This window comes from Siniperca chuatsi, linkage group LG3 (genome assembly GCF_020085105.1).
Source record: "Siniperca chuatsi isolate FFG_IHB_CAS linkage group LG3, ASM2008510v1, whole genome shotgun sequence".
Taxonomy (NCBI): domain Eukaryota; kingdom Metazoa; phylum Chordata; class Actinopteri; order Centrarchiformes; family Sinipercidae; genus Siniperca; species Siniperca chuatsi.
The window spans coordinates 12402887-12417183 of NC_058044.1; the positions used below are offsets into that span (position 1 = coordinate 12402887).

The 14297-nt window shown below is 40.5% G+C and overlaps 1 protein-coding gene across 3 annotated transcripts in view; it reads right to left on the reverse strand.

Moving 5' to 3' along the window:
• The window catches only part of cntln (centlein, centrosomal protein), an 86013-nt gene that overhangs the window by 57437 nt on the left and 14279 nt on the right, over nucleotides 1–14297 (reverse strand). For all 3 annotated transcript variants that reach the window (XM_044189951.1, XM_044189950.1, XM_044189952.1), the window contains exons 8-10: nucleotides 13504–13666; nucleotides 12665–12883; nucleotides 4994–5134 (exon numbers count right to left, since the gene is read on the reverse strand). In XM_044189951.1, the coding sequence (XP_044045886.1) occupies nucleotides 4994–5134; nucleotides 12665–12883; nucleotides 13504–13666 (523 nt within the window). The remainder of the gene's footprint in view (nucleotides 1–4993; nucleotides 5135–12664; nucleotides 12884–13503; nucleotides 13667–14297) is intronic.

The window sequence follows — 14297 nt, forward strand, 5'->3', positions numbered from 1 at the left end:
CCTCTTCTGTAGAAATAAATAAATAAGTGGATAAGTGCTGGGGCCGCACTGTAGAAAAGCAGTGGGAACAATATGCTAGTGGAATATGAATATGGGAGGATATGAGGCCCCCTGTGGTGCCAGGCAGGGCTGACCAGATGGCAGGCTAAAATATGCAATGCGACTAAATGTACAACAGTCCTTGGGCAGAAGTGGATGAAAAGTACAGGAGGAGGAGGTGGTGATGGTGGAGTGAGGAGGTTTATAATAGGACGGCAGATCAATAAGCCCCCTCCCTCGAAAAATGTGTTCTGATGGCTACAAAGCTTACAAGCTTTGTTGTCTATCAAAGTTATAAAACTAAAGACTTCAGCCCAGGTTGATTAGGGGACACCTGTGGTTACTGGTAAAAATGGCAAGTGGATTTTAAAAATAAAGGTCCCTGTGTTCCATTCAAAATGATACATGTTTCAACCACTGGGGGCAGCAAACATGTCTTGAGGGCCTACTCAGCAGAGCAAGAGCAACTCATCAATTTGTTTACAGTGCAGGCAAACAAACTGTGGGCTGTGAGGATTCATTGCATGAAGTAGTTCTTCATGAGTAAGACTCAAGAAGACAGTCAACAAGGTTGTCCTACACAATAATACTGAACATGCAACCACTTTAGTCTGCTCAGTCTCATTTTCTGTGAATACCTTGTGTGTGGGTACACAATCTGAATCCTGCACAGGAGAGGCAAACGCCACCAGTAACGATGCAAACTACAAAGGTAATTGGAGAATGCAAATACTGTACATTTATCGGCAACGAAAAATACCAGCCAAAAATGGGGTTTGATATTATGAAAATATTAAGGATTATAACAATAATATAATCTATAAGCACACATTTATGTCAGTTGTCTTGACATAAATGTTTATTGTCAATTTATCACCACAGCATGCATGTTTGTAAAAGCATTTGCCTGTGACAAAAAATTCTAAGTATGCTAGTGTGTTTGGGAATGTGCCCTAGGGCTACAGTTGACTCCAGTGACCTGGTGTGCCCGGTTCTGCTATCACGCCTGCATGGGTGCCAACCATGTGTTCTAACTCAGCCTTAATGACTCTATGCAACTAATTAGCAGATTGATCTGCATATTCCTGATGAGTGGCAGGCCAACTGGCTTAGCCTGTATGTGCACGGGGGACACAGAGAGGCCAAAAGGGGAATCCAAATCAACTAAAAGCCCTAAACTTAAAACTAAAAATGAGCAACTATAAAGCATGATTTATTGAGGACGGATTCTATATAGGTTTTTTGGGGGGGGAAGATTTATTTAAGAACGAGCTGAATATTCTACCATAGTGTTTCTCTGTATGTGAAAACCAGAGGAGATAAACTGTGGCCTTTGTCTGAAGGAGTACAGAGGAAGATGACATGGTGACACTGACAAATGACTGAGATTTGCTGCAGATGTTCTCTATGGTCCAGTTGGACGTCTGTCTGCCGTAGGTTCAGAAGACACATGAATGCCTTCTGTTTGTGTGGGAAGCTCTATGTTGTGACATTGTTGTTAATGTTCAGCAAGACAGGCCTCAAAGATAAAAAGCAGAGAACACAAGGCAAAGAAAGATGTGCCCGCTGTCTACCTCAGCTCGGCAGCTGGTTGGCGGCCATGACCTGACCTGTGCATCGCACCCTGTAATGGCTCTGTAAACATGAGACTGCAATGCAGATGGAGGGGAGGAGGGCATAGGAAGGAAATGAGAAGAGAGGCCTGTATCTAAACAGAGTCTGTATGCAAGCAAGAGTAAAACTTCTATTTACTGAGGGGTCAGTGTCACTGGCTGTGGAGCAAAGAAACATTTCATCGACTGCCTCCCTCCTCCCTTCACCTATCCTCCTCCCTCTCTCTCTCCATCTCCCAGTGAGAGGGGTCACTGTCATCAATGGGCTTCTTTATGATTGCAGCAGCGTGTCATGTGTGCGTCTGGAGCTCTCAAAGCTGAACTTGTTCAGGTTCCCGGGCAAATAGGAATGTTGTACACATGCACAGGACAAGACACATACATAGACAGACATACATCGGCATGTAAACACATGAGGGCAGACATAAACACAAAGCAAATGCACACCATCACAAAATAAATCTATTAAACGAGCACAAAATTTCAAAAGATAAGATACACTGCCAAACAACTGACTAATGTAAGAGCAGGTAACCTGAGAACTGAAAGTTGCAGGTAAACATGATGTAGTGCAGCTAAAGTGATGTGCAAACTTTTTGAAAACGTTTGGTTACCAGGGAAACCCCAGTCCTCTGAGAACTGAGTGAGGTATCTCAAGCGCCTTTTGGTGTGGCCAATCATGAAAGCACCATCACGTCCGACAGGGGACAGACCGATCACCTGAATTGCACGGGCTGGCTCGTCCACCAACATCGTATTCTCAAGCGTATTTCTTCCACGTGCAAGCAGAGCAGCGATGTGAGATACTTCACTCAGTCCTCAGAAAACTGTGGTTACTATGGGAGATGTGGCTCATTCTCATGCTTTACTCCCATACATGCAGTGCATAGGGGATGGGGATCCTTCCCTGAGATGGTAAAACAACAAGCAGCTGGGCAAGGGTGGTATGCTATGTCCTTAACCTTGCCGCCACCAGCGTTGTCCTAGGAGGATATAGTGGTAGACATGGCAGTTAATGAAAAACCTTAACGGCCAGCAGTAGCTATGAACACACAAGCGCACCTTAAAGTGATAGCTTAGTAACTAGCTAGACAGTTAAAGCGGTATGACACAGGTATAAATCTGCCACAATGCAACAACAACAACCTGAAAAAAACCCCCAAGAATACTAGAATAAAGAGGGATGGGCCAACCCGTGTAATTCAGATTGGTCTGTCCCCTCACAGACAAGGTAGTAGTGGAGCTTCAGTGATTGGTCACACCAGAAGGTGCTTCCCGTAGTGAGATACCGAGTGAGGTTTGAAAGAGAACTGCATAGGTTTGATTAAAAGCTGAACTACATCATGCTCACAGTGGGCCACTCAAATAAACTAAAATGATTTGTTAAATAAATTACAAAGTTCAAATTTTTAATTTCTATGGCAAAACTCCAAATGGGTTTAAATCGAATACGTATTAATAAACTTAACTTTTATTAATGATTAATTATCAAATCAGGTTTTCCTAATTCAAAGTAAATTTTTTTTCTTTACTTAAATCCTGAAAACATCACTTTAATACTTACTGGATGTAGCAAATTGCGAGCCATGCCACTGTGAACTGCTCATCGCCTCAGCTAATGATCACATTTCACTTTAGACACTTACGGAAAGAGCTGCAAATTGTGTCCTAGGTGGTAGCAGTGGGCTGCACAGAAGGCTCATTTCATCAGCTTTTGACCTTGCAGATTGGTATTATTGTTTAAATGGAGTGTAAAGAAGCATAACAGGTTTATGGTTTCTTTGGAGCATCACAACTACTCAAAATGTTCACGTTTTTAATAACAGTAAGGTTTAACATGATTGATGAAGTTGATATGATGTTAATTTACCTAAAGCTAATGACCTTAGGTTTTACAACTCTTTTGACTTAGTAGGGAGAGGGAGAATTAAATATTGGTTGAAGAGATGAACATGCCACTGTGACATATGGTTGGCTGGTTGAGTGAAGAATGTTAGTCCAGTCCTACTGGAGCAGCCTTATAGAGATGACTGCTTTGTAATCATCACTCAGGAAATAAAAGCAGACAGCGTTGAAAATGAATCTGAACTGTGAAAACTAAATCAAAAATCATATCTTAAACATTAATTTAATTATAGCTTAATTCAATTTAAAGCTTTCCCATTGTCAATCCTACTGTATTTTTCATTTGAAATTGTGTTGTACTGAATAAAATAAAATAGTATTGATTTCAACAAATATTCAACAAATACATTTTTTAGTTAAACGGTGTCAATGTGAGCAGGACAGGAAAATATGCAATTTTGAATCAATCTCGGTGGACTCTGTATGCAATAGATGCATGGTGTGTGTGTGTGTGTGTGTGTGTGTGTGGCCATGGGCAAAAATAACTATAAGAGGGCTAAGTGTCCTAAAAATACAGATATTTGCCATCAATATGCATTTTATGCTCACAAAAGGTATGAAAAGATATTGAAAAGGTTAAATTCTAAAAAAGTGACCTCACTGTAGGTTATCTTAGTTGACAGACATTTTTGATAGACTGATTTTAGTCAAGTTTGGTTCCTATTGAATAGGACAGCATGTGAACACTGTGTTAAACACACTGATTTAAACTCACAGCGTAATAAGGTATCAAAAATGTATTGTGTGAAAAATGCATTATAGTCCCACTCTAACTTTAAGTATCGGCACTAGGATCAAAATTGGCACATTTCTTTATTATTTAATCATTAATAGTGGGTGCTTAACAACAGACAGAGATTGTGTGTGTATATGTGTGTGTGGCCTAGGGCAAAATAGCAGAGCCTCCAGAAAAGGGAAGCACATCAAATGACATCAATACTGTTTACTTATTTTGTACAAAATAATTACATTACATGTATAAACTGCCAGAACAGAAGCACTTCCACTGAAGCTATAATCAGGCCAGCTTTAGAGTGAGTGAGGCCATCTAGAAACATGTCCTGCCAAACTTATGAGTGGAATACTGAGAAGATCAAAAGCTTCTTTCTTGTTCATAATGTACTGCTGAAGCGGTAAATTAGCCAGTGCCTGAGCCCAAGGCATGCGTGAAACCAGCAGCACACGTCGGCCTGGTCACAGTAGGAGGGTCATCTGTGTGTGTGTGTGTGTGTGTGTGTGTTGGGGAGTTCAGGACAAAGGTTGGCAGAGGCAGGGTCTGATAAATCACATGATTCTCAACAGACCATTTCCTTCACATCCCTTCTCTATGGCTTTGATCTAATCTGAGCAAAGTAGTAATGGATAAGTGTGGGCATGTTAGCTGCTCACCCATGTGCTGTCTTTGACATAATTGGCAGTAGTGTGTGCTAACATACCTGCTGTCTTCTAACGGAACTGGTGGATCTGCGTTGAAGGGTCTTATCCTCTGGCCTGGGATCTGAGCCTCGGGTGGAGGTCCAGTCAGAATCAGGGCTAGACCTCTGAACTGCAGCATCAACCTGCTCTGACACCACTGCCTGTAAGAGAAGAGACAGCGCATGTGTGTGTGTGTTTGTGTTTGTGAGTGAGGAACGAGAAAGAGAGAGCAAGACGGGCCTATACGTGCAGAGAGCAAGAGCAAAGTGACAAAACAAATAGTGAATCTAAAGTTAAGAGGACTTGGTTTGCTGGGCAGCTGAGATTTTGTAAAGCACATATAAAAAAATTGTATCATTGCCTACAATATACTCCAAACTGACACATCAGTAATTTGACACTTGGATTAGTGTAAATATGTTCAACATGTGTGAGATTCAACAGGACGATGTTCTCATGTAGATAAGGAAAAGTAATTAATGAACATAATCTGTGACATGTCATGACATCTTGAAAAGTTTTTTTCACACTATTTTAAAATCGCATACTAGCCTCAGCGTAACCAAAACCAGTATATAAATAAAGGAATAAATATTGCTCTGATAGGTTCCTAGCCAATGTTTACTGCAACAGTTTTTATTGACTGTTGGTCATTATTGGAAAACCAAAAATATAAAACAAACAAAAAGGGAAACAAACAAGCATTTATGAGCAATTATACCAAACAGCCATTCAGTCACCATTCAGTCACTTTCTGTGTTGAAATCAGTGGGTGGAACATATAATGGTAAATTCAGTAGTTATTAAACTCTAAAAATAATATTGATAGTTAAGGCAAAACATCAGTTTATATTCAAATGGTGGTTACAATCCAGACGTAAGATATCAAGATAGGTGAGGCGAGGATAGACAACTTAAGGTTTTTTTCCAGCAATCTAACACATCAGAAAAACAGAAAGCCTCAACACTGTGAAATTGAAGCGCAAGAAAGCTTCTTTGTATACTTTCTACTTTCCTCTTATGATTACAGATTACAGTATACAGGGAGAAATCTATAGGTAAGGCGGAGATACCAGTTTGCTCAGTGACAGTCATCTCAATGGACCATAATGCAATGTTAAAGTAAGAAATGATCCCACAATCAGATCACAGACATACTCATGTCTTCACAAACTAGTGGGCGACCAAGCAGCCCATATTTCCACCTTTGATTAAATCAACGGCAGTTGTCAAAATTATTTCAAAGAAATTTGACAAGTTGACAGAGTTTCAAGTAGTTCAATAGACTAACCCTTGCATACTGGATGTCCACATGACATTTTCATATGCTGAAGTCAATAACCAGATGTGTCATGTGGCAGTGGGACAGCTATCTACCAACTCCAGTATTGTGGTGTGTGTGCTATCATGGCCCATCTGTTTATCAGTGTCTGTTAGCCAGTGCTAACAGCCAGACTACCACAACAAACTGAAGGGGACAAGGATAAAGCAGAGGGCCCACCCACAGAGGAGTAGGTTGTGATGCACACACACCAACAAATGCATACACTCACGCATGTACATTCCTATAATACAACCGTGCCAAGTATTGATTTTATAATGTCCATGTCACTTAAATGTGACATTCTATCTTCACACCTTTTCTGATGCTGTTATGAACAGTTCATATAGCCCTATATGGTGGTATGCGTTCACAGAAAGGACGACTATAAACGACAGGATACATTCGACACATACACTCTATAGTTGTATAAGCTTAATTGATGCCTGAGTACTTTATCTTGAAGTTAACACTCACCACATACTGTACCTCTTGACTCCATCACCTTAGTGCATATATTCTCACCTTTCTTTTCTTAAATCCTTAATACAAAGGTGTGAAACACTAAAAAAAGAGCATCACCTGCTGCAATCAACAACACATCTATTCAACACATCAAATCAAAGCCTTTTGACAAACAGAGGCCTTCACAACTATGTTTTACTAGGAGGTCAGGTAGTGAAGAAAACCGAACAGGATGTCATCACCTTTTTTCCAAAGAGTCCTGATTGCATTATCAGAAACCCAGCATCTGGGTGTGACCTTGTTAACTGCCAGGGTAATCAACTTTAACCAAAGGGGAGGAGAGGGGATGATAAATTATTAGTGAGGAAGATTTTGTTCATGTTTTATTAAATTGGCCTGTCAAAGGGGGTTGGTCAAATTATCTGGGGCCTCGTTTATTGGAGGCCAGCCATATTGGCGCATCTGTTACAATTATTTATAATTTCTAGGCAGTCAGGAGGACGGACTGGGTTTTTCGGCATCAGACACATAAAGCAATTTAGAAATTAACTGATGTGGGAGTGTGAGTTTTTTCCCTCTCACAGTCTCTCTCATCCCCATCCTGATTTTCATCCAGCAAAAAACCTCAGAAAAACAGGGAAACTGTGAGAAAGTAAAGGAGCAAAGATTTAAGAGGGAAAAAATAAACATATTACAAGCAGCAAAGTGAAAGCAATGGGCAGGGAGAAAGCATGAGATTGAAAGAGAAGAAGAGAGCATGCAGGTGCAGTGAAAAAAAGAGCAAGAGATTGGGGGGAGGCTGAGGGAGAGAGGGGAAAAAAAAGAAAAGAGAAAAGCCGGTCTTGGTAATTACTGAACACGATTAGGTTCTTGGGGGAACTTGTCTGGCACTCGCGGCCCTCGCTGGTGAGGATGCGGCAGGCAGGACCATATGGAGGGAGGCTTGTGATTGTGCTCCCTGAAGCTCGTGACCCGTCTGCTGCCGAGCCCTTGAGCTGAATGTGAAATGAGACTTGCCAGGCCTAATGTTCTACACATGCACCATTTATGCCACAAAACAAATCTGATCACTGTTAATTATGGAGCAGCTATAATCAGGAGGGGCTGCCGCGCGCGCGCACGCACGCACGCACGCACGCACGCACGCATGCACACACACACACACACACTACAACTACATGCATACACTAATACATATTCACACAATCGCATTCACACACATCTGTGGAGCGACAGCATTTGTGAAAGTGATTGGATAGGCTTTAGAAGTGAGGGCTAGAAGGTGCATGCCCCCCCACCAGGCCAAGTACATTTTGTATTCAAGATGGTGACTTTTCAAAGAATGTGTGTGTGCATATATGTATGAGCGTGTGTCAACTGGTAGTGCAGTGAAGAGGGACTTTATAGAAGGACAGCACACAGCGAGTTGGATGTATGGCGCGTGTATGTTTTTGTGTGTGTGTACACAGCCCTGAGTCCTCCCACACAGTCTGTTTGACCCGAGTGTATGTGCTTGAACGAGTGAGTGCATACTGTATATCTTCAGCGGCACATGGCTGTGCTTCATTAATGAGGTGAGCTGTGCTATACAGAGGTTCTCATCTAATGAGAGCAGTTGAGCTGGTAAAACACACCACTGGAGTCTATGTCATTAGTATGTCTCTGGTCCTGGACATGGCCCAGCTCCAAACACACGCTCATACTCAAACTCATGTTGACAACGCTATTTACTGAACACAGTAAGCATTATTTGAATGTATAACCTTTACACAATGTTTTCAGGAAAGGATGACTGATATATTTGAAGAGAAGAGGCATATGTAAATACAAGCAGCAGGTTGCACTAAATTTTTTTACATACTCTTAGGGAGGTCCTGACAGTTCAGCTAAAAGAAGTGGCATTCCAGATGGAAAAAAACTGAAGACCAGCCAGAGTCAAAACAAGACCCAAGTGAAAGACAATTCAAAAATATCTGACTTATACAAGCTTTCCATTACATTCTACTGAACATCAGCAGAGAAGATTAAAAGTGCCCTCTCATCTTAAACTGTTCTAAGGTGCACTGAAAGGTCACACTAAAAGGCTCAAATTAAATTAGTACATAACAATACATAAGAGAACCCTCTGGCTTACTCTGTTATATATATGTTTGTTGAGCTCATGGCTGAAAAAATAATTTCAATGTTTCGTTTTCACTTGATGGTTGCTATTAATGATGATGGTGATGATCAAAAGAAATGCCTCACCTAAGCAAAACGTGACCCGGCAAAGCAGTGGGTGTATTTATGCGCATATGTGTGTGTAACTAGCACTTTAATTATACATCTAAAAGCGTTTAGATTGGCTAACATAAATAACAAGCCAGAAGCAGATGTTAAAAACCATCTCAACAAGCTAAGGGAGATGCACCATGTGGGCTTCTTTCAATTTATAAAAAAAAAAAAAAAAAAAAAGGAGAGAAGCCTGGTCACATTGGGAAATGTTGCTTCCGTGCTTTAGGTTCAGTCTATAAAACCCATATGAGACACTTTAACGTATTAACAACATTTTGTGTATCGTATGCTAAAACTGCATCAAAATGTGAGTGCAACACTATTTTGAAAGTGAGATGATGATGCAGGTGCACGATTCCTCCATTCTAAGGAAAGCTGCAGTATGCATGCATGTCAGCGTGCACAATAACAGGCCCCTAAAACTGAAGCAGCTAAATGGAATTCAGCCATAATTAATTTTATTATTTACGCCTGTGCTTTTAAAATACTGTAAAAATGTCTTCTGTGAAAAAGGTACATTAAAAAAGTTTCGGTAAACATTTAAAAGACACCGGGGCTTCTTTCTCTTGTATTTACATTAAACTTTTCTGGAGTGAATGAACATGCCTAATTTTCCCTTTCCAATGCTGATGAGAGAATAACCAGTGCTTTGAATGACTGCCCACACAATTAACAACTTACCACTCATTTACTGTGGTGACGGCTCCAGAAAGCCTGAGGTCTGCTATGGATTCTAATGTTGGTCTTTAATCACCGCACAGCACAACAGTAGCCAAACACTAAACTACTATAAATACAATGATGCAGTTAGGGAGATAGTTGTAAATGGTTAAATGTTCACTCTAGCTATTTTTTTGTCCACGAATGAGGGCTCTTCCCTGCCTCTAGATTGTAATGGTGACCACCCAACCTGGCAACCCAAACCACCCCAACCTGGCAGTTTGTTCAGACTGCATCTCATTATGTGTGGGGGTCACCCAGGTATCTGATCATTGGCCAGGCCCTACAGCTAGAAGATCAGGGCATGAGGCCATTTCCAGTCTGACATTATGGAGATATCTCACTGTTTTCAGTACACACACACACACACACACACACACACACACACACACACACTACAGAACACTCTTGAAAATACAGTGCAAGTAGTACTGAAACAATTAGTCAATTTGTTGACTGACCAACAACAATTTTGATGATTGATTAATCGTTTAAGTTATGTATGAAGCAAAAAACACCTATCACTCTCCAGCTTCTCCAATATGATGACTTGTTTCTTTTCTTTGTTTTAAATTACTTCAAACTGAATATTTCTGACATTTGAAGGTGTCACCCTGTGCTCCGGCAGACTGATGGGCATTTTCCAATATTTTTCTGGTCAATAATAAAAATCGTTAGTTTAGACCTAGGTACAAGAATAATATTTTTTCTGTGTGGAGCTAAAACAATACATTTAAAAAAAAGAAAAGCAACATTAATTTTTCAACCTAGTGCTGACCCCGCAGGTTAATTGATATAGGAGGTAACAATATCCAAAAATCATAGCATGACTCATATTAACTGACAGCAAGGCAGAACTGTGGTTTCTCTAGACATTGTTCATCTTTAAGCCTTTGTAAAGTCTAGTTAAGCTTCCTGTAAAGAGTTAACTTGACATAAGCCAGGAAAGAACAGACAGTCAATCTTGGTGCACAGCATGGAAGTATAACACACAATGGGTGTTATTCCTCTCACCCCACAAAACCACTGCAGGAGGGGTGTTCAAAGCAGTCGCTCTGGTCCATATTCAAATGAGCGCTGCGTCTCCCCCTTGTGCTCCTGTTGCGATCAGCACTTTGATCACCTCCAATGGTAACTTCCACCAAAACATTTAAAATTAAAATCAAATCTGCCTTAACAACCTGAGCATTAGAATTTAACAGGTGTTCGGGAGGAAGTTGTTACAGAATTTGTGATTATGTGCTCGGATACACACACCTTTAGTCAAACACGCACCCACGCAGACACACATGTACACACATACGCACAACCTGTCAGTGAAATTACAGAGTGGGAAACAGAAAGCCCTCCTGACTGAGTGCTATACCTTGGGATACCTGATCTGTTCACTTTGATGTCAGTAGGTAAGAAAGTTAAAGAAACAAATCAGCTAGACAGCAGCTACATGTGTTCAGTAAACAAAAGTTAATATAAATTCTTAGCATAGGTTATATACAAGGTATTTTTGTAATTACGTCTCAGCCATGGAAATGTGTGATCCGTTTTTTCATTCTGACCTGGGTGGGGAAGAGACAGTGTGGAGAGCATGTTCAGTGTGATAAAATAAACACGCATATGTATATATACACTCACATACATACCGTTCATACATGCATGTATGCACACATGCGTGCCCACAATACACACAGCACTAACTGCATTTTCTCTAAATGTAGTATTAATTACTGGGGGAACACTGCAGTACTGTATTTAATTACTGACTAAATGATCCATTTATATTTCACCGCTGGTTAAATTAACAGGGTTAAGTGAGACAGGGTGATTGTAACTCACTTAACATTTGAGCTGGTATCTTTTAACTTCCACAGTCTGGGGGCAGCACTGTCAGAAAATATCAACCAATCAAATTAAAACAATTACAGTCTGCGGAGGCACAGAAATTACTCAACTGCTGCAAAAATATTATCTTCCGCGGCATCAGCTACAGAGTTGTTTTATATGGAATAGGACGTAGTTTAAACTGAAGCTAAAGTCATACTGCGGAACAGATTGAGAGACTCATTATAACAACAAGGGCACTGCCCTACAATGTTGATGGAATGAGGTTGTGTGGCTGAAGAGTACAAGTAAGGATACCTGTTACTATTCTCAACCAAGTCTTTGACACTGTGTGGTCCAAGAAACATCTATCACCATATCATTAGGAGTTGTTAAAAGCCACAAATGTGGCTGCAGCATTAACTTTATAATAGAGCCTCTATTGCCTTGGGGTGACAGTTCAAAAGGTAGTGAGCTAAAGCCAAACCACTGCTGACTGATAGAACTGTAACTCCAACATCATCTTCAAGAACATTACTGGACTCCAATTAAATCACCTCTCTAATCTATCTTTGCTATCTGACCGGATCGTGATAAAAGGACTTCCAGGTATTTGGGTGGGAGGATAGAAAGATAAAGTAAGTAAATCTGAGAGGTCATACGCGTGTCCAGGACAGAGAGCTAGAGAAGATCAGATAGCTGACATGAAAGACACTGAGAGATGATAGATCAAGGGTGAACTAGAGCGATATTAAGAGAGTGATTCTCAGTTAAAGACCACCACCACAGGCCATGCCTACTAATCAACCTACACAGTGCCGTATGGACACTAACTCCAGACAGGTGATTGAGAGAAGTATCATTATATGTGTATTATGTAGGAAAAAGCATAAACACATTATGCAGGGAATTATAAGCATACATATTATGTTGTCCATATCCATACAAATGAATATCAAAGTTAAACAACTTCTGCAGCAGAGCAGGCATCATAGAAAACCGCTTCTTAGCCTGGAGTTGTGATGCACTTGATAAACTCAAAAAAGAGAGGGCCTCTGTGAGGGAGATGGTGATTAATGAGAAGGGTACTTACCTTAAAGTTGGTTTGTCTGTTTGGTGAGGGGTAAAGGGCCGTGTGCTCGGCCTGTTGCTGTTGTATTTGTTCCTGCTGTTGCTGTTGTAGCTGGGTCTGGAGTTGCAGGATGTGTTGGTCTTTCTGAGCCAGCAGGCTGCTGAGCTCCTGGTGACTCTGACGGAGGTTGTCCTCACTAGACACGAGGGCCTGGTAGCACTGACTCAACTCCTTGTACAGCTGTCAACAAACACAAATAGGACAAAAAGGTTGGAAAAGCAGGGGGAGGGCAGGAGGGGAGGTGAGGAGGCAAGGGAATGGGTCAAGTCAACCAGAGATGGCATGTCAAATGGAGGAAGATGAGACAAAACCACTCATGAGATATGAGGCTGGCATGTTTTCATATGGGAATGTTTTCTTATTTCCATACTAATAGGAAAGACATATGCTAAGATCATCAAAGTATGTCTGAAAAGGAAAAATGGAAGGATTAAAAGACAACAAAAAGAAGATAATATGAAGTGAGACCAAATGTTCCTTAAAATTCATGTTTTATGACTAATAATTGCCCAAAATCTCTCCCTATCCCCCTCCCTATGTAGTGCTGTGTATGGCACAGTTGTACAGTCATCAGAGAGAGGGATGGTAGGTTGAGAACCCATTCACAGTAACAGGATACTGTGAGAAAAGTCCCTCTTTTCTGGCACTAGTCAAATAATTGTAGGTTACAGCTAGCTTGGAAATAAATCACCACAGCGGGTGAGGCCTGAGTGGAGTGCAACAAAGTGGTAATAATAATGATGAGTTTGAGGTTTGGCGTGTGTGTGTGTGTGTGTGTGTATGTGTGTATGTGTGAGTACCCTCTGATAGGAGGTGGTGTCAGCAGTATGTGCCTCTTCTTGGTTCCTCAGGACTTTCTGTGTGTCTAAGTTGAGTCCTTCCAGTTGCTTGATTAGATGACTCTGCTCTGCTGCATGTTCTGTACTCTGTCTGTACAGGGTATGCACTTCTGCACAGTCACGACTACACACACACATACACACAAGCAACATGTTATACAAATTCATACTGCACATGTGCTGTGACTGTTAACGTAAAAATATTGTATAACAATAGAGAAGTACTGCCATTCTTTTCTCCATTAACACAGTGAAATTACATGTCCAGATTTTTGGATTTAATTCAAGCCTATAAATATAGAGAAATCATATTTTAAAGGGTGCGAGGAGGCCAGAGAACTTTAATTAAATCAGGATATTGAATTATTGCTTTTTTTAGATTTAGTAATTATATTAATGTAAATTGATTATTTCTGATGAATGATTTAGATGTAATTCACTTATTCACTTAATTCAAATAATACTGAAAAATAAATTGTTATATTATGGTGAACGAAAGACAATGATAAGTTTATTAGATCTTTTGTTGTTCAATAATGTCTAACTTTCCCTCAACATAGCAATATCAGCATCAAAGTGTATTTCTGAAATTTGTTTTCTGTCCCATGGAATTACCAGAAAGTAACTTATGAGGACATATACAAATAAAATTATTATTATCATCTTTAATCACCTAGCTTAAACCTTAAGAATGGTCTCCAGCCTTGGTGTGACTGACACGTCAGAGTGCCTCTGGCATTAAAACAGAAAAGTAG